Below are 20,620 nucleotides of genomic sequence, written 5' to 3'. Positions count from 1 at the left end.
TGGATCAGAAAATTTCTCAGACCAAAATAGATGCTAATCAATACAGTCCATTTACCTTGCAATTTCATGGTGTAAAATCACTGAATATATTTTTTGTGGGGCTAAAAATGGATGGTGTAATAGGATTCCTGAAATTCACATTCTTTGGAAAACGACGTACTTTCACATAAGCATAATTTCTGGCAAAAGTATTGATTTTTTTTAAAGATAGATCATTCTTTCTAAATTTACAAATTACAATTTTGTCCCTAGAGAGTTAAGAGTATAATGCATAGAAAGAGTGGATTATAGGATGAGGTTTGGAGTCAGAAAGCCTGAGCTGAATCCCATCTCTGTTACTTAAATGTTATGTAACCTTGGAGCACTTAACTCTTATTCAAAATGGAGTTAGCAATACATATTCCTCAGAGTTGTGCAAAATTTAATAGAAAACACACAAATTCCTAACATTGTGCTTATATTAGAATATGTGCTCAATAAATGAAAGTTATTATGAATAAGAAAGTGTGGCTGTCTCATTAGGGTGCTCATTAGTATTATGCAAAGTGTTTGTTCTATTTCCAAGTGCATATATGTATGAAAAATTACACTTAGTTACATTAAGTATATTAAATAAGCAAGTCTCAGTGATTACAGTTGAAAACCCATAACTTATATTAGGAGTTCAAAAATAAAATACTGAGGTAGGTATGGGAATAATTTCTTTCTGGATGCTTGCATACAGGTATGTAAAACATACAATGCTCTATAAAATACTCTATAAAAATCTATAGTGTAGGAGATACTTATGTACCTAATATCTTATATATCTAATATCTTATCATACCTTAAATACCTTGGATTGTGACATACAATCCAACAATTGTTATTTTACATTTAATTCCTAAAATTCTTAGGTTACAAGAATTAAATAAAATTTAAGTTGGTTAGTCATATTGGAACTGGATATTTGTGACCAAACTATTTATATACATAATGCTGGAAATTGAATACATGTAAGTGCATGTCTGTAAAGAGCTACCAAATTATCTATTAACTTGATTTTATTCTTAGGCATGCACATAGCTGGGGAAATTCCATTGCTGGTAAGACCCTCCAACTAGCAAAAAGCAGTTGATTAAGTAGCTTCAGGTCTCTCCAGGGAGTCATCTTTCTGAGTAAACTGGAGTAGATGAAACAAATGCTTTATAGTAACCTTTGTAAGATATAAAAAAAAAATGTAAATCCTACACTGAGTGTTCAACTAAGATTTTATTTTTGAAAACTAAAATTATAAGAAAGAGGTATACAACAAGTTAATAGAAAAATCCTCAGTACCTCCACCTGCATGTGAATTTTATTATATAATCCAGATAATGCTAAAATAGTAAACATTTGTTTAAACACACACACACACACACACACACACACACACACACACGAACTCATACACACACCCCAAAGAAACCAAATGGTTTCTTTGGTTAAGGGAAATATGTCTAGTGGGTAGAATGCGTGGACTTACTCAAGGCCGAAAATTGTAAACAGGAGAAACTCATAAGCATTTAGCTTTTCCCCAGAGTTATCATTTTATTGTACTCATTTGTTTCATCTTTATTTCCAAATTGTAGAGCAATCTCCATGAAATACCCACTATACTTTAGTTAAGCAGCATAAGCTCACAGAATGATAGTTGGATGCTTTTTCCTATTTCCACTACGAAAATCTTTACTTCTTTCATTTCATATGAGGGACAGGAAGGGGAAGCAATTGCATCTTTGAAAGATCTGCTGTCCACAGAAATTTCATTAGCCTATTGTGGGGGTTAACTCTGAATGGCAGATCTCTATTGTGATATTTAAGAGAATTACTCCCAGTATTGAAGTTACTGAAAAGTTTCAAGAAGAACTCACCAACCTTATTTTGCATCATTATTCAGGATAATATTGATTTCTGGTAATAGAGGTCAGTGCTCACCACTTCACCTTCTGCTTTTTTTTTTTTTTTAAGTTTTTGGGCTTTAAATAACAAAATAAATTACCTTATTATAATCAAGACAAATTTTGTTCTGCCAGATAAATTATCCAAGATATAAAAAGAGTTGGAAAATTATTGCTTTAATCAATAGAAATTATTCAAACCCTGAAAAGAGCTACTCTATCCCCCAAAATATAGAAAATATGACTACAAAAAATAAAATATAGTTATTGATATTTCAGGATTTTCAAATATCAGCCATTTGTGTTTCCTATGCAGACATTTTGAATATAGAATTCAGTGTTTTGTGATCCTCAGACTCTCTAAGTAGTACAACAGATCTTAACTGGGGAATACATTGTAATAGAATTCCAAAAGAATAATCACCATAATTAACCAACAAAAAAAGCCGAAAGGACCATTCACAGAAAACAGAAAGATGAAATAAATGAAATAAAAAGACCTCCCTTTAAACCTGTGCTTTAAAAAAAAATTTTTTTATATCATGCTGATTCTCAGAGGTAGAGTATTCGTGCATTGCTGAAAACCACTTTCACAAAAGGGATGTTTACCACAATACTTGAGCCTGCTGTTATCGATCACTCACAAACTACAAGCAGCAAGTGATGATTACCTCGAGCACAGGGCTTTCTTCTTTTTGTCCAATCTCAGCATGAGAAACAGGCAGCAGCAAAGTACCTCCATTGGTACAAAGCCACAAAAGGGTGGGCTGGTGCACTGTTGCAACAGCATCCTTCTAGCTAGTCCTGGAACTTGCTTTCTCAGTTACCTGCCTTAGGGGAGACTTAGTCCTTTCTGCCACTGGAGCTAGGCCACAGAAATTTCCCAGGAGCTCTAGAATTTGAACCCAAGGTAACACTTAGATATTCCCAATATAAAAGATCTCGTGGAAGCAGACGTGCCAACAAATTCATTGGTGCTTAGAAGGGTTATGGGTTCCATGAAAGCAAGGCTGACAGCTGCAGAACTGCACTTTTAATTATCGTGACCTTATTGTGAAACTGGAGTCATTCCCTGCCGAGAGAAACAAATTCACTCGGAAAATAACAAAAGCTCTAAATCTACTAGGAATCCTTGGAAGTTGCAGCAAAATTTATTATGGCTGAGTAGCAAAGCAGTTTTGATTAAAAAAAAAAAGTTTAGAAAGCTTTAAACATAGATATAATAATTGATATATTATAAAGGTTTTCATTTCTTTCTTAATTTAGTTAAGTAAGGACTTATTAAAAAACTAAAACTACTTTGGGAAAAGTCCTAAGTATGGGCTTGGAGGCCGAATCCCAGATTTGTATTTTATTTGCCATGCAAACTTGGGCAAGTTATTTGCTATCTCTAAGCCACCACTGAGTTCATCTATAAAATGAGAAGATTTTTGTGACGATAAATTAAGAAAATGTAGATAAAGATACCAGCATAAAATAGGCACTTAGCAAATGGCAAAAATTTTAAAATACAAAAAAAGTATATTGCTATATTTTCTCATTTAACTTATCACATGTATGCTGCTTACACTGCAGGAGTGCAAGATGGGTGTTGTGAAGAAGCACTTCATTTACTTGGTAGTACTTTATTTGTCTGCTGAGTCCCCATTTCTGGGGATAAGTGGTGCTGTGATCCAGGTGGGGTCTTTTGGGGCACACGAGAGGCAAACAATTAGAATGAAAGCTAGTCTTAAACGACCTAGAGGTGCTACTCACCAACAAAACCCGGAGGTACAATTTACAACTTGGTCCCCAAGTCCTGGTTTTCACACATCACACACAATGTGACTATTTTATCTTGGGGTAATTTCATATTGGGTGCAAACCACTTACAAAATTTCTGTTCAAGAAATACTGATTGGAAGCAATGAAATTTAGGAATGAGAAGGCCCATGCCAAAATCTTTTGCTTTGGGCTGTTTGCCAGTATATGGTTGTGACTTTATAAAAGTATGTGTGTGCATACGTACCTCACTCACTCTCCATTTCCTCTCTCTGTAACTGTCACCACGGACATGTTGAGCCAAAGTTTAAAAGCAAGGAGGTAGCACTCTTGTTTGTTCATACTCATCATGTCTTTCAATCAGCTGAGTTAAATGCTCCACATAGTGATTACTATGCTGCCCCCAATCTGTTTATACCAGCTCCAAGTAGAATTTGTTATCTTATTATTATAACCATGTGATTTAATTATTACTCAAACCATTGAATCCTGAGTGTAAAATAAGTTGTTTCTGTGAAAATAACTTGCATTCTTTGGAACCACAATAATACATGATGTGTGTATGTGTGTGTGTGTGTGTGTGTGTGTGTGTGTGTGTGTGTGTGTAGAAGGAGTGGTCCAGTTGGATTAAGACACAATGACTGTAAAAGCTTTGAAAATTAATAAAAATTGAGAATTACTGGGGTGCCTGAGTGTCTCATTCAGTTAAGTGAGTGACTCAATTTCGGTTCAGATCATGATCTCATGGTTGTGAGATTGAGTCCCATGTCAGGCTCTGCACTGACAGGATGGGACTTACTTGGGATTGTCCCTCTCTCTCTCTTTCTGCCCCTCCCCTGCTCATGCTCTATCTCTCAAAACAAATAAACTTTAAAAAATATTAAGAGTTATTTTACACTCAAATTGCTTTACAGATCCCTGAATTTTTGTTATACTTTAAAAAATTGAAAATAATTGAAGACAATTATTTTCATAAATAAATGAATATCTTTTCATGAAATAGGGAATGCTTTACTTTTGCTTCACAACAATTGATAACTGAAACTTACCATGGGTGATAAAACTGTGATATATGTAAGAAAGCCTATACACAATTTCCAAACAAGAGATATGGCCTCATACAAAAGCCCTTTAGCCTACATCAAAAGTGTAGCCCACAAATATACATGTACATATTTCACATTGAATGTTTAAGGTATGCCTATATCCTTCCATAAGTTCCCCCACATACATCTTAACCTAACAATTACTTAACAAGCTATTGTTTCTGATAGTTGAACAAAGGGATACGTGTGTGTTTGTGTGTGTGTGTGTGTGTGTGTGTTCACACACTCACCAGTGTAAACATCCACATATGGGCTTAAGAAAATTTTTGGAACAACATAGTTGAAAAAAACTCATATGATGATTTCAGACAATGGTGAAAAGTCTAAATTAATATAAACCAATATATCTTGCCAGAAAATAAAAGGCAATGTATGAAGACTTTTAATAACTTTACAGAAGAAGAAATTGGTTTTTTTTTAATAAATGAGAAAAGTGTATTATGAAAAGTGCAGTTTGGTCTATTTATTCTATCTATATGATACAGATTATACAGTTTAATATGGGAGATCTGTGGAAATTATCAAGTCTAAGGAGAAAATTTTAAATCTCAAATGCAGGGCCTATATTCACGGGCAAAAATAAACTCAAACACCTGATATATACAAAATCAGTTCTCTTACACTTAAATAACTGAACTAAGTGATAAACTTTCTGAGAACGTTTGTCACTTGAGTCTGTAATTCAACATTTCTATTTCATAACCATCATGATAATAATGGTATCAATTGACTTAAATAATACAAAAACAATTTAATATTTCTCTTAGATTAGAAACATTACTTTTTCAAACATATTTCCAGTATCTTTTAAAGTATATGTCTGGTTACAAAATCAAAGTTTTAAAAGTCTCATGAAGCAGGCTACACTAATTGGAAAACTTTTTTGCAGGGTGTGGGTAGGGAAGAGAGGTTACTACATTTTTGTACAATTATGCTTTCCTCTAAAGAAACTCATATCCTTATGTAGTATTCATATATTATAAATAATATTTTTCCTAAGGAGGCCGATTCAAATTATAATTTAGGGGAAATATAATATAGGGGCATCCGGGTCTTGCCTTCACTTCAGGTCATGACATCACGATCTGTGGGATCGAGCCCCACGTCATGCTTTGCACTAACAGCACAGAGCCTGTTTGGGATTCTCCATCTCCCTGTCTCTCTGCCCCTCCCACCCTCCCTCCCTCTCTCTCAAAATAAACATTTAAAAAAAGATAGAAACAACTGAATAGAATAGGGTCACAGAAAAATGTGGAGGCTTTCCTTTATTAATGCAAAGACAAAGCTAACACTTTACTGAAAATAAATGGTATGGGAATACCTATATTTATTTTCAAAATAGAAGTCATTTTTTCTGTAACTATATTTTATTCCAGTGACATTCCTAGATAATGTCATATGCTAACTGATTAATGCAGATACATTCTTTTTTAAAATGATGGGCACTTCAAAGTGAGCAAGAGTTTCTCAATCTACTATCACTTAAAACTACATTTTAATGGTATAGAACTTTGCATCGTTTGGGTTTTCTGTAAGGTATTTACATTTTAACATGACAAATAGGAATGATGCTATTCTTATACACAGGTCAAAACTCTTTGCAAAATAACTTTTATTTTTCTCTGTATAATTTGTTTCATATAACTTTTTGCTTTCCTAATGTTTGTCACAAAAGTAGATTGAAACAGTTTCAAGTCAATCCTATCATGAAAATATAAATCTCCCTGGGGTGCCTGGGTGGATCAGTCAGCTTCTGACTCTTGATTTTGGCTGGGGTCGTGATCTCGTGGTGTTTGAGTTCTAGCCCCGTGTCAGGCTGTGTGCTGATGGTGCAGAGCCTGCTTGAGATTCCGTCTCTCCCTCTCTCTCTACCTCTCCAACACTTGCTCTCTGTCTCTCTCTCACAGTAAATAAAATAATAATAGTAATAAACTCAAAAAAAGAGAAAATATAAAGATCCCCAATTCCAAATATCAGAATATGAGACAAAATGAACTAACAAATTGATATTAGTAGGTCACTGAGATAGCCCCAAATGTTCTTTATAACAATGAAAAGATGTATAATGACCTATATGGCCAAATGTGAAAACCTTTTTTGCTTACGCACCTCAGGGACTGAAACTCCTGAAGTGGACAGAGTCTGCTGAAAAAAGAGAAGTTCATATTAAAGCTGAAAAAAAACAAAAGTCAAACTGAAAACAAATTCCAACAAAGGTTCTTATACCACTCTTCTTCTGTGAAATAAATGAATAAATATAAAATGCATTTCCTTGTCATATTTGGGTTGTGAAGTACTTGCCCAAAATGCAACTTCATCCACCCAAAGGAGATTGGTCAATATTGTTCACCTGCTTCATATACCTCTCTGAAATAATACTGATATATTACATTCAGGTTTTGCAATAAGAACTCATCTCTAAGTTCCATTATCCTTCATAAACCATCCCTACTAATTTTTTGAGTTGCCCATTTACCCAGCCCACTTTTCCATTTTCCAGTCCAATTCTCATTCCTTGCTAAAAACACTCAGTATCTTTTTGATGGAGACATAGCTTATGGTGTGCATTTTATTTTGGGATTTTTCTGGAAATAAGAAAAAAAATTCCATTAGCATCAGTAAAAAGTGAAAATATTATTAAGTAGGTAGAAAAATTATACTTGAGAGTAACTTAAAAAAAAAAGATGAAGTTAAACACACTGAAACTGGTCTTCATGAGAGTGCATCTTCAATTATTCACCAGCCCTCCTTTTCTGAGTCACAGTAAGGAGCTTTGTTTCTGGCAAAAAACAGAATAAAAGGTTAACAATTCCAAAAGTCTATGCCCTATGGGACTCAGGGCAAATTTGGAAGAATTGTTGACAAATCACACACATAATACTAGATAAAGTTTTCTAATGGTGGGGTGTGTGTGGTGGGGCTAAGTATGAAGCTGGATGTCAAGTTAGAAGGTCTTAGACATTTGTGTGTCTCTGAAAAGGAGGGAGTGGTCAGTATAATCCAGTTTACCCCCAGGACTGGGCTATGTGAAAGTGACTCTAAATGGATATCCAAGATGGGTCTGAAAAATCTGAGAACATAGACATTAGTTTACTCCCTGATGTAGTGTAAGTCCAAGAAGGCAGCAAGAAACAGAAGAATAAATAGCTACATGGAGGTTAATGCAACAGAAGCGACTTCCCAGCTACTCAGCATAGAGGACTAGAAGGATCCAGTGCACACAAAAGTGGATCAGAAAAAGAAGGGGTCTAGAGAAGCCACAGAGGAATTTGAAGTGTCCAGGAACACAACTCTATTTAGAAGATATTTTTATCATGTAAGTAAAAAATGTTTTAGCTGCAGATTTTTCATCAAAATAAGTCATGAAGTCTGAAAGGATGAACTTAGGTTAACTATCCCATGAACAGCAAAACCCTATGGAAGTAATTGCCATTTCTCAGATGGACTGAAAACAGATTTCATAGAACTTTCAAAGAAAGCTTTCTGACTTCAGTAATATTCTTGACTTTTGAGCCCAAATCAGTCTATATAACACTTGAGATAACGGGGGGTGGAAAAAATGTGCTAATTTCAATCTACATCACCTCAATTTTTTGTCAGCTTTCCTATTTTTTTCTTCTCAGCTCTTAGTTCAAGCTTACATCTGAATAAACATTTTAAGACATGAGTGTAATTCTTCCATCTCTATTATAGTCTATGTTTGCTCTCCCTCTAATCCAGAGTAAGTGCCTTATCCTGTGATTCCTTATCCTATCCTATGCCATGGGCCAAGGAAAGTCCCAGAGACTCTCAAGCAAAAATTAGGATGCCCATCAAACAGTCTCCAGGACATAGGTCACAGATGCCTTCTATCTTTGGAAGAGTCTATGTTCACCTTACCCGTCTGTAAAGAGCAAGGCACTGGAAAGCCAAGTGAAAAGATTATAGTTGTCAAAATGGTTTAGAGTAACAGCAAGTGTGATGCACAAATCTTAAATGGATATGGTCCACCCCACCTCAAGCACCAAAAAAAAAAAAAAAAAAGAAAAAGAAAAAGAAAAAAAAAACCTATAAAAGACATTTTTGAGATCTATTTAAGCATTTGAATAGACAGGATAGTGATTAATATTATGGAATTATCGTTAATATTCCTATGTGTGATAATAGTATGGAAATTGTATAAAAAATTGTCCTTAATCTTACAAGATGCCTGCTGACATATTTAGCGATGTAATGTCATACTACCTGCAATTTATATATAAAAGATTCAACTTAATAAAATATATCTATTTCTGCATATATAATGGAAAAATAATAATAGAGGCTGGGGATATATTTGAATCATATGGCTTGATGACACAAAAAACAAAAATTATGCCAATTTGGGTTATGAGGACCCTGTTTTAAGGCATTCTTTCCCCAAAACACACTGTAGGATGAAATTAACCCCTAGCTGGCACTTTGCTACCACTTGTGTGGAGAATTGGTAATTTATGGATATTCGTGTTACAGCCTTCTTCCTTCTTAAGGTAGTGGGATTATGGGTCATCTACTGAGAGTGAGTGATGTTGGCAGAGAAGTAGTGAGAAGAGAGTAAGGAAATAGTAGAAAGTTTGTCACTACTTCTCTGAGAATGTGAAAGCAGTTGACTAAGAATAAGTAACAGGATAAGGCAAAATTGAAAGCACAGTGGGTCAAAAAGTCATAAATGTGTTAAGAGAGAAAGCCACCTACTCAGAGAATTATCTCTAGCAACACTCAAGTATCTGACAGCAACACTAAAAATTCTTTCCAAGAATAAGAGGGATGAAACAATGTATACAAAAGCTCACTTATAATCAAGGTGTGTAGGCAAAGAGGGTATATTAAACTAATATGCCTATAAGTGGTTTACCCTTGAGTTACAATAAGAAAACTATGGTATCCAGGTAAAGGACAAACAAGAAACTTGTTAGAGAACAAATTCAGATATTATATTACTTCAATTATACTCTTCTGTATATGATTTCTAAATATCAAGGATTAACAGAGTAAATGTTTTAGCTTTTTGAAAATTATCATGACTGTATAATTCTAAATGTAATATATTTTTAATCAGAATTAATATAGGAACTGTATATTTGTATTTAATCAAACGTGAGGTGTGACTACAGAGGAATGTGATTGATTTTATTTAATCAGTATCATTTTAATATTAAATAGAATACACAGTGCAGATAATTAGTTTAAAAGATGCATTTGTCTTCAGGGCACTTATTAAGTTCAACGTAATATCAAAGAATTTTTAAAAATTCTATTATTCTAAAGTATAGAGATATCTCTTGTCTTCATAGTTTCTAACATGTAATCATTTTAAATTGACAATTTAATCCAAATTGTCATAGGATAAAGAAAAATCTTTGGTAGAGAGATTGTTGGAGGTTTGAGTTAAAAATATGATAAGAACATAGTACTCAGATTAAAAGGGTCATCAGTTATTTCAAGACTAAAGTAAAATTAACAGAACTCTATGCTCTACCTATATAGGAATGTTCAAATCTTTGAAAAATCGCTTTTATGTTTATTGTCTCATTTAATCCTCCATGTAAGCCAAGATACTTCACTTCTCAGACTGAGAAACTGGAAATCAGAAAGGTTAGATAATTAGCCTAAGAAAATAAAGTTAACGATAGATCCAAATATAGGGCTTCTCTGTCCCAGGCTCCATTTTTTTTCACACAAGTTCAATAAGAATTTTTTTCTAAGTCTATTTTTAGCTATGTCTCTATTTTTTAAGTGATATGAAAATACCATTATTTTAAAACATTGAACACTGCGAAGTATTTAGAGACCACAATATATATGCTCTGCCTGAAAGAAGTGGCTTGAATATCAATATGGATTATTTAACCTTACAACTTCTAGTACGGTGGTAAATTAAGGTGGCCAAATAAAATGATTTTATTTTTGTATTTCTTAAAATATTTATTTAGTTTGAGGGGGGAGGAGCAGGGAGAGAGAGAGAGAGAGAGAGAGAGAAAGAGAGAATCCAAAGCAGGCTCTGCTCCCATAAGATCATGACCTGAGCTGAGATCAAGAGTAGGACACTTAACCGAATGAGTCACTGAGGCACCCCTAAACAAAACTATTTTAAATAGCTGCTTTCCTTATATGCAAGTTGATATCTCTGGCATCAAAAAAGAAGTGAGAGAATAAAAAGCAAGTCTGGGAAAAGAACAACTGACTTCCTAAAGTGGTACAGTGTCTCAGCCTTAAAGAGAAGTTGTTCTATCATCCTTGATGGTAAAATGTATCAAGGGCATCTGTATTGTATAGACACTAAACACATTTGGTTTTGCTAAATTTTATTGTCACCTTCCAGATTCATAATTTGTTTAACCTTTTATGATTTTGCAGGTCCCTAAGTGAGTATACTCACACATGTAAACACAATACAAATTTTAAAAAAGGAAGTGAGACTGAAATAATTTGTATACTATAAATAATTTTTATAACCAATGATTATTTCAATGTATGGCAAGTATCTCAATTAGACATTAGACAAATTAGGTCATTATTTTTTTTTCTTTTCCAGCAGCACATTGACATATCTAATTAAAATGAAACTATAAAAAGTAAAATATTTTAGAAGATATACATATTACAATCTTATTCAAGATCCCTTGACTAACCAAGGGATGTTTGAGCCAAATTTTTAAGTTTGCAACAATATGAATTTAATGGTAAAAATATGTTTAACAGACAATCTCAGTGTTTCATAATTTTAATTGTTCACAAAAAATGTCTATTCTTACTCTTGTAAATGTGATCATTTACACATATTTGCAGAGTTTTGCTCAGGAGATACTGCACAGAAGGAATTGGAAGGCTCCGTCCTTTATGGTTCCCTCAGTATGTGTGCATGTTTGTGTCTAGAAAGGAAACACCCTGAACCTTCAGGGAAAATACACCTAATGCAGTGGATATTTGGAAACTTAAGAGGCACTGTTTTCAATAAGAATATTAAAAACATATCTTTATAGAGATACCCAAATCCTTTCGAACATAGATTTCTACATATAAAAGCAACCAGCAAGAACTAAACCCTTCCCAATGTTATTGTTACTGTTTTGCCATCCTGATTAACTAGTGAAATGAAATCATTAGTAATGTTATCATAACTTGGCCAGGTCTCATAAAATCATCAGAAGCACAGATGGTTGAAGAAGCGCTCTTCAGTTTCCACTGCCTGCCTGTAGCTCAGCAAAAAAAGGACTAATCACACTTTCTTCATCTGAAACTATTTTTGTTGCTTACAAGTATATGTCAACCAACAGATTATTTTTTTTTAATGAAACATCGATGTTAGGGCTATTACAGTAGAGAAAAAGAAGGAAAGATGCAGAAGGGGAAACAAGAGATCAAAAAGAGAAAGCAATAATGAAAAAAGGAGAGGGAGACAGGAGAGGCTAAGAAAAATAAAAGAAGAACAAAGTCCTCCTTGCTATTCTCCTCAATACTCACATGTACCATGGGCATCATAACTACATCTACCATTTCAGAAATAAATGTCCTTTCATTCAAAGAAAACAATGAAATTGAGTAAAGGAGGGATGGGGGCTGATATTTAGAGTGTGGCTTTTGCTTTTGATTCAAGTATTGAAAAATTCTTAAACGGGGCGCCTGGGTGGCGCAGTCGGTTAAGCGTCCGACTTCAGCCAGGTCACGATCTCGCGGTCCGTGAGTTCGAGCCCCGCGTCGGGCTCTGGGCTGATGGCTCAGAGCCTGGAGCCTGTTTCCGATTCTGTGTCTCCCTCTCTCTCTGCCCCTCCCCCGTTCATGCTCTGTCTCTCTCTGTCCCAAAAATAAATAAACATTCAAAAAAAAGAAAATTAAAAAAAAAAAAGAAAAATTCTTAAACATCAGATTCAACCATCTACAAAATATATTTCAAAATACAATGCACATGCCTTATTATTTATTTGTGTCAAATAATTCTTGACAAGTCTTACTTTACATAAATATAATTAAGAGATAGCTATTTACGTGTATGTATACATATGCATGATTATGCTTGTGATTTTTGGGACAGGGGATTTGATTGCAGTTGGTAGTTTTAAATTAACAAAAGTACATTCAAGGGGCACCTGGGGGGCCCAGTCGGTTAAGCATAGGAATTCGGCTCAGGTCATGATCTTTAACTTTTTTTAAAGTTTTATTTATTTTTGACAGAGAGAAAGAGACAGAGCATGAACAGGGGAGGGTCAGAGAGAAGGAGACACAGAATCTGAAGCAGGCTCCAGGCTCTGAGCTGTCACAACAGAGCCCAATGTAGGGCTCAAACTCACCAACTGTGAGATCATGACCTGAGCTGAATTCGGACACTGAACCGACTGAGCCACCCAGGTGCCCCTCAAGTCATGATCTTGCAGTTGGTGAGTCTGAACCCCACATCAGGCTCTCTGCTCTCAGCACAGAGTCCACTGAGGTCTTATGTACCCTCTCTCTGCCCCTCTTCCGCTGGTTTTCTCTCTATTTCTCTCTCTCTGTCTCTTTCTGAAAATAAACTTTTTTTAAAGCATCCTCAAGAAACTACATCTAATACAATAGATGAATACCTATTGAATTTTATGTAAATAAAATTCATCAAAAATACTTCCTGTTATGCCTATTCTTTTTCTCAACATGATCCCATTCTCAAAACGTAACACTGTGGCTTTCTAAAATATAGAAAAACACTGGTAAGTAGTGAAAGAATATGGATAATAATATTTAGAATTAAAGCATTAGGCTGCTAAGTTTTCCTTTTCATCAATCTGGGAAAAAAAACCCAAATTTAAAAACAAACAAGTTATAATGAAATTTGTTCCTATCCTTTGCCTCTCTAAATATCCACTGATCTCACACCAAAGCATTTTCTAACCAGGTTAAAGTCCAATTCTGCATTCACATTAGGCTAAGATTCAATTGAGTTAAAATTTTACATTGACTGCCAGTCAACCTTATCATGAACTTTCATTATGTGCATGTAATTAATTGGGTCCAACGAACAATATCAGTACTGAGTTATAGACTCTTTTCCCCCGACCATATAATTAGAATATAATTACCCACAGGATATCAGAATGATGCAAAACCTTTCCTCTAAATGCGCCCTCATTAGGAAACAAGTCTCAATGTACATTTATTCAATCAGTGTGAATTAATTAAAATGTTACTGAAATAAAAGAGGGCAGCAATAAAGAGTATCTGACATCTATTAAGAGACTATCACTTGAGATCTGCATGCACAGTTCATATTTAAACCCATTTAGCTCAAGTAGGAACTTGGCCATGTAATGTTATATACATGCAGTATGCTAGGAAATCTGAAAATGAATCAGTGTGTGGTAGTGTTTTTGAAAAGAACATAATACACAATACACAGAAAATCTTAAAGAACCTGAGTAGGATTCTAGAGGTCTAAAGGACCTTTGATTCCCTGATGAATCCATAAAGGTGTATCATTACATAGTGGTGGATAGAAATTATTTTTATCTTCAAGTATCCAGGAAAATAGTTGTTCATTCCACACTTTTCTATTACAAATGTGGCATATTTGTTTTGATATGGCTTAGGAGATAACAGTCAGAAAAGCCTAGATTTACCAAAGCACTAACTATTTTTGTTTTTTCTTTCAATAAAGAAAATAACCTCAATTACTTAAGCTAGCTCACGGTATTTCAATAGCATATTTTCTTTAAGCAGAAAATTCATAAGCACCTAAAACTATATTCTTTTTAAGAGGTTATGCATAATGTAACATATTCCAATTATATAAAACATGGAAAAAATAGTAAATGCATAAAGAAACCAAGGGGCATATACTTCCTATACCACATGAAGCTGTTGATTCATGCAAAAACATTCTTCCTAAAAGCTATGTATCTTGGTTTTACTAGAACCTAGCATATTGTCATATGAAATAAAAGATGATTGAATAAACTAACAAATAAATAACCCTAATACAAAGGAATACTGACTAATACCCAAGAACAGTATCATCAACAGAAGCAAAAATTTTAAAAAGCTCCCTGTAATATTTAAAATAAGATACAAAGAGATTTTGAAGCTTTCTGTGTTATGACATAATCCCTCAGACATTTTTAGCTTTAGTAATAGGTTTCATAACACTTAGTTCTGGTATTCAATACTTCACGTTCATTCTTACACATAGATAAGCATCGTTTTAAAATGGAAATACTGACGAGAACTAAGATAAATAAGGCCATTTATAAATTGCTACTTTTTACATGCTCTTCAGGAACAAACTCTAACCAGTTTTTAAATCATTGCTTTTGTAAAAAAAAAGAATTAAATCCATAAGCTTATACATATTTTTAAATGTTCTGAATGTATATTTACAAAATGGTCTAATGCTCCATTCAGATATTAGACTGGCTTTGGTAGAGGCCAAAACATGAAATAAATAATGAACTCTCTCTTTCAACGTTTATTTATTTTTGGGACAGAGAGAGACAGAGCATGAACGGGAGGGGCAGAGAGAGAGGGAGACACAGAATCGGAAACAGGCTCCAGTCTCTGAGCCATCAGCCCAGAGCCTGACGCGGGGCTCGAACTCCTGGACCACGAGATCGTGACCTGGCTCAAGTCGGACGCTTAACCGACTGCGCCACCCAGGCGCCCCTGAACTCTCTCTCTTTTTTTTTTTTTTTTTAATTTTTTTTTCAACGTTTTTTATTTATTTTTAGGACAGAGAGAGACAGAGCATGAACGGGGGAGGGGCTGAGAGAGAGGGAGACACAGAATCGGAAACAGGCTCCAGGCTCCGAGCCAACAGCCCAGAGCCTGACGCGGGGCTCGAACTCACGGACCGCGAGATCGTGACCTGGCTGAAGTCGGACGCTTAACCGACTGCGCCACCCAGGCGCTCCAATGAACTCTCTCTTTCTAAACAAGAAAGGAGATGGTCTCACACAGGCTTGCTTTATTTTTAACATGAAATTTCCTGTTGAATTTCAGTGACAAAGACATGTTGCTATAATTTCTTGCTGAAAACGTGGTGATTTGAATAACACTAAGAGTAATAATCACCACATAAAAAATCCTACTAATAGTATATGAATAATTTTAAAGTTCTATTTAGTAGTAAACATCAATATTCATTTTCTGAGCTATACTAAGAATGAATATTTGTGATATTTTACATGGACTACTGTATTGCTTAAGCTATATTTAAAAAAATCAGATTGTAAATATAATTTGACAGTCAGAGAAAAGGTCTTGATTCTCCTCAGAACTCTGAAATATTCCCTCTCAGCCTTCTACCTGCAATACCACTTTATTTTAAATATTAGGCATTTCACAGTACCATCTATTGGATATCTGATATAACTACAACATAACAATCACAGGGTTTTTTTGAAATTTAGTAATAACTGTAAAATACTTCCTGTGTCACTCTAGAAACTAAACACAATGCTTATTTGACAGCCCCTAAGATTACTTCATTATCACATACTTTGAACTCGAGTGTATTAGCTTGTAACAATAAAATTTAATTATTATGTGTTTTGAATGATTTTAAAAAACCTCCCTGTCACATATTCATTTTAATTTTTCATTTGCTATGTATGTTACTGTCTGATATATTTTCTTCTTGACTCAGGAGAGGTAGTAACTGATGGGGACACAAAGAGACAACTGATTGCTATTCATTAATTCGGCAAATATTTGTTGACTAGTTGCCTACTGAATTAGGTACTTGAGACAAAGAGATAAACCCTTTTCGTGTCAGTGATAAGTGTTGGCAGCACTGGTCAGTGAGCAGAGGCAACAGCTCCACAAGAGACGTTTGCAGTTCAGTTCCTGGTGTTTGGAAACTGAGCCCTCGATGGGACATCAAGAGGAAATTTGCAAGCTGAAGCTGAGGATTTGGATCTTGAGGGGTCAGGGAGAAGAAGCTTACACAGCTGTATTCAAAAGTGGGAGTTGTAGTCATAAGACACTGGATGAGATAATCTATAGAGAGCATAATGACATGAGAGTACAGTTAAAAATGGAGACATACATATTCAAGAACAGGAGGATGAGGAATTTAGCAATGTAGATAAAGTGTGGTTAGAGGGGTAGAAGAAAAACTAGTAGAAATGTGTTAGATGAGTGCTACATTATAACAGAGCACTTTAAATACTGCCAACGCAGCAGGGGATTAAAAAATGAGGACTCTTGGAAAGGGGGTCTAGTAGACGTTGTTGGTAGCCCAAAGCAGATCCTTTGTCACCTGGCCAGAGTACCTATCCCCAACTGCTGTGAGGGTTGACTGATGAGAATTCCCAAGTGTCCCATTTTCTGAAGAATTATTCTTTACTTCAGGAGCAGTCTTTCCAGGGTGGCAAATACCTTCTATCCTACAGGAAGCCACAGCTAATGAAACACTGATACAAGTTTGAAAAAGCCAACCCCCTTATCTTAAGAACAATCATATGGTGGGATTTTATGCTAGAGATGCCAAGGTTCAGGCTAAGTCTTGAACTCTCCCTATGACTCTTTCCTTGCTCAAAGCCCCCTTCCTCTCCCTCCTTACAGATGATTTTGTAAAGAAACATTCCTCCTTCAAGGGCGCCTGGGTGGCTCAGTCGGTTAAGCATCTGACTTCATCTCAGGTCATGATCTCAGGGTTCATGAGTTCGAGCCCCGCGTTGGGCTGTGTGCTGACAGCTCAGGGCCTGGAGCCTGCTACAGATTCTGTGTCTCCCTCTCTCTCTGACCCTCCCCCACTCACACTCTGTCTGTCTCCCTCTCTCTCTCTCTCTCTGAAAAATAATCATTTAATAATTAAAAAAAAAAAAAAAGGAACATTCCTCCTTCTATAAATCACAAACAGCAAAATCCCCTTCACTCTCTGCTCCTTGGGAATCCAACCAAAAAGAGTGCCGCTGGATTTGGGATGAATAGCAAGAGCAGGTTTCCACCTATTTTACTGTCAGGAATGAGAATAATGTGGGTTGAGGTGGGAGGAGGAGGGAAATTTGACACAGTGAGTACATCTTCACAGCTGCATAGATTTATAGCTACATTAAGAAGTGGAGAAAAGTCACATCCATAAACAAATATGGAAGACAGCAAAAAGAACAGCTATCCCTCTAGTATGGGCTCAAAGGCAGACATATCACTGAAAGTAGAAACAAAGAAGTCCCACCACTCAGATCACCGTGCTGTCAAGTGCTACCTGCCATAAGATGTTAGGTTACACCTTATCTGAGTTTTCCAACTGTAAATTAGTGAGTCAGTATATTATTACATACTGTGGCATATGCCATGACAGGATCAAAATGGGGAGAAAGAGAGGCAGAAAATGCTAGAATGAAAGAAACTGGAGGCATAGAGGTCTTGGATGACTCAAGGATGTTGGAGTAATGGTAACCAAATGGAAGAATTCAAGAATATTTCAGGTTGGGAAAAAGGAGGAATGGAGAGCTGTATTCCTCCAGGATTTGAGTTCCCTTGGGCGAATGAATCCAAATTGGTCAAAGCTCCTGTGAGTATTAGTAAGAGAATTTGAAATGATAGATTTTACCATCTAGATGGGAAGGCAAGGGGTAGGTGTGGCAGTCTCAAAAGAACGAAGCAATCTTTATTCTACAAAAAGGGGAAACAGAACAAGCTAGTAAAAAAAAAAAAGACAAAGTTGAGTCAAAAATCATTTCACTGTGCATGAAACTGGTGTCCAGACCAAAAGTTTTACATGACTCAATTCTTACTCAGGTTTCAAGTTGAAAGCTGAGAATAGACAAGTTATATTTAATAGTAAAACAGAGAAAAGCATGTATATAAATACTTTATGATCACCACTACTTCATCTGGAATCAAAAAAACCACAGGTTACCTTTGCAAGGTGGAATTTATCCTTCAATGTCTAGTGGTGAAGGGATCCGATTTTTATTGCACTCAAAATTTAAAAGTGAGCAGACAGAAACGATATAAAGTATTTATTTCTACTGTAATGCAATTAGTTCTGGATATCTGCCCTGCCCCAACCCCAAACTTCCTCTGGAGGGCACAAGCAAAAATACCAACATAGAGTTCACATATTTGGGAGTATATTTATGCCCCACTTTGTGGCAATATTGTCTCACTGGATAGAAAATGAGCACCTCTGGCTTTTGTTTTAATTTGTTTTTCTCAGTTATTTATAAGAATTAAAATTTTCAATTATTTTTTTAGGTATTTGTATTAATTTTACAAAACAAGGCTTTTTTGTTAAAATGTTTACATCTATCTTGATTTGTGAGTTTTGGTCTTTCTTTACCATTTTTCAAAAAATTTTTGATTTGTCAAGTCTGTCAACATTTTCTTCCACCTTTGTGTTTTAAGATAAAATGGAAAAAGGCATTTTACAGGCAAAAACTAAACCGTTAATCCACGTTTGATGTATTTTAGAACAGGAATAAAGTGGAATTAATTTAGTGTCCCATACATATGTAGTCATCTCATCATGCACCCCTGCCATCCCCCTGCAGATTTAATATGAGAGTGTCATCATATATTACACTGTGACATAACATTTAATAAGTTTTAGACTCTCTACCAAGTATCTTCTAGAACCAGTATTACATTATTTTGATCACTGTAACTTTAATAAGCATATTCTTAAGGTCTCTTCAAACAGGTCTTTCCTTATTACTATTCTTTCCTAGAATTTATAACGTATTTGTGCATGTTTATTCTTCCAGGCAAACTGTAGAATCATTTTGCCAAGAAAAGCATGAATAATAGTAATAATACCTGGAAATTGCATTAAGTGGATGAGTGAACTTGAAGAAATGTAGGTTCTTTTTAGTTCAATTTGATTTTATTCAGCATATTTAGACTTTAAGAAAATATTTTAATTTTTTGTTTAGGGATAGCACCTTGTTGCCATTCTCCTTTGCACTAAAGGGGGTTGTCTTAATCCTCTCCTTCAAATTACTGATTCAGTTGTCCTCAATGTTGATTTTTCCCTAGGTAGACACTGATGCATTTTAGTTTCTGCTAAGGTATTATTTTTCTCTATGTCTTTTTTTAAAGTTTCAGGTATTCCTTTTAAATCAGTATATTATAAAGTAAATGTTTTCTTTAGTATTCTTTATCAGGTAAAACAATTGCTATTAACATTTTCTTCCGTTCAATACAATAAATTTTCATGTATGACATCCATCTAACTTTTAACTACTATGCCTGTTTCTTTTTTCTTACGGCAGAATTACTACTATTTTATTTTTGCAACAGGTAGACTTCTTTATACTAAAATGCACTTTGGCCATAAGCCATCACTCTGCATTGACAGTTGTTATAAAAAAGCAAAACCAAAGGAAACAAACTCTACTAAATGATTACAGCAATATTGTTGAGGTGTAGTCCCTGCCTGATACAATTTCATATGGAAGAAATTAATCTCAGATCTCAGTAACAACAATAACAATAAAAAGCGTTTCCGCTAAGTGAATGGTTTGGTTTTATGTTGTGAAGATTGTCAACACTTTATTTCCCCCTTTTTCATAAGGCTACTAAGAAACTCTGGGACAAATCTGCAAACTACCTCTGTCAACTTTTTAAAGATATTAGCGACATGAATTTCTAAGTCTACTTTGATTTTGGCATAAATTTATTGCTTTATAATGCTGCTTAATATATACTTAAATAGGCTGACTTTGAATGTTACTGGTAATACGTTGTAGAATAACTTAATTCATAATCTCATTGCCTCACTTTTGAATCAGACACATACAAAATATTCTTTATTTTGTGTTAGTCTATTACCCAGATTTTTACCTTTTAAGTATTTTTTTTTTTGTTCCTTCTTTAGATAATACCCACTTTTGGCTACAAGCTTTA

At 34.9% G+C, this 20,620-nt stretch overlaps 1 protein-coding gene across 10 annotated transcripts in view; it reads right to left on the bottom strand.

The window, feature by feature from the left end:
* DGKB (diacylglycerol kinase beta) overlaps positions 1-20,620 on the bottom strand; it is a 750,184-nt gene that overhangs the window by 491,287 nt on the left and 238,277 nt on the right. For 6 of the 10 annotated variants that reach the window (XM_040472539.1, XM_040472535.1, XM_040472543.1 and 3 more), the window contains one exon: positions 6,896-6,931. The exons of 2 other annotated variants lie outside the window; for them this stretch is intronic. In XM_040472539.1, the coding sequence (XP_040328473.1) occupies positions 6,896-6,931 (36 nt within the window). The remainder of the gene's footprint in view (positions 1-6,895; positions 6,932-20,620) is intronic. 2 more of the 10 variants (XM_040472540.1, XM_040472538.1) reach the window with 1 other exon arrangement.

This window comes from Herpailurus yagouaroundi, unplaced genomic scaffold (assembly GCF_014898765.1).
Source record: "Herpailurus yagouaroundi ecotype Mexico unplaced genomic scaffold, PumYag 100, whole genome shotgun sequence".
Classification (NCBI taxonomy): Eukaryota; Metazoa; Chordata; class Mammalia; order Carnivora; family Felidae; genus Herpailurus; species Herpailurus yagouaroundi.
Note: the sequence above shows the minus strand (reverse complement) of the source record. Positions and strands in the feature narration are given on the sequence as shown.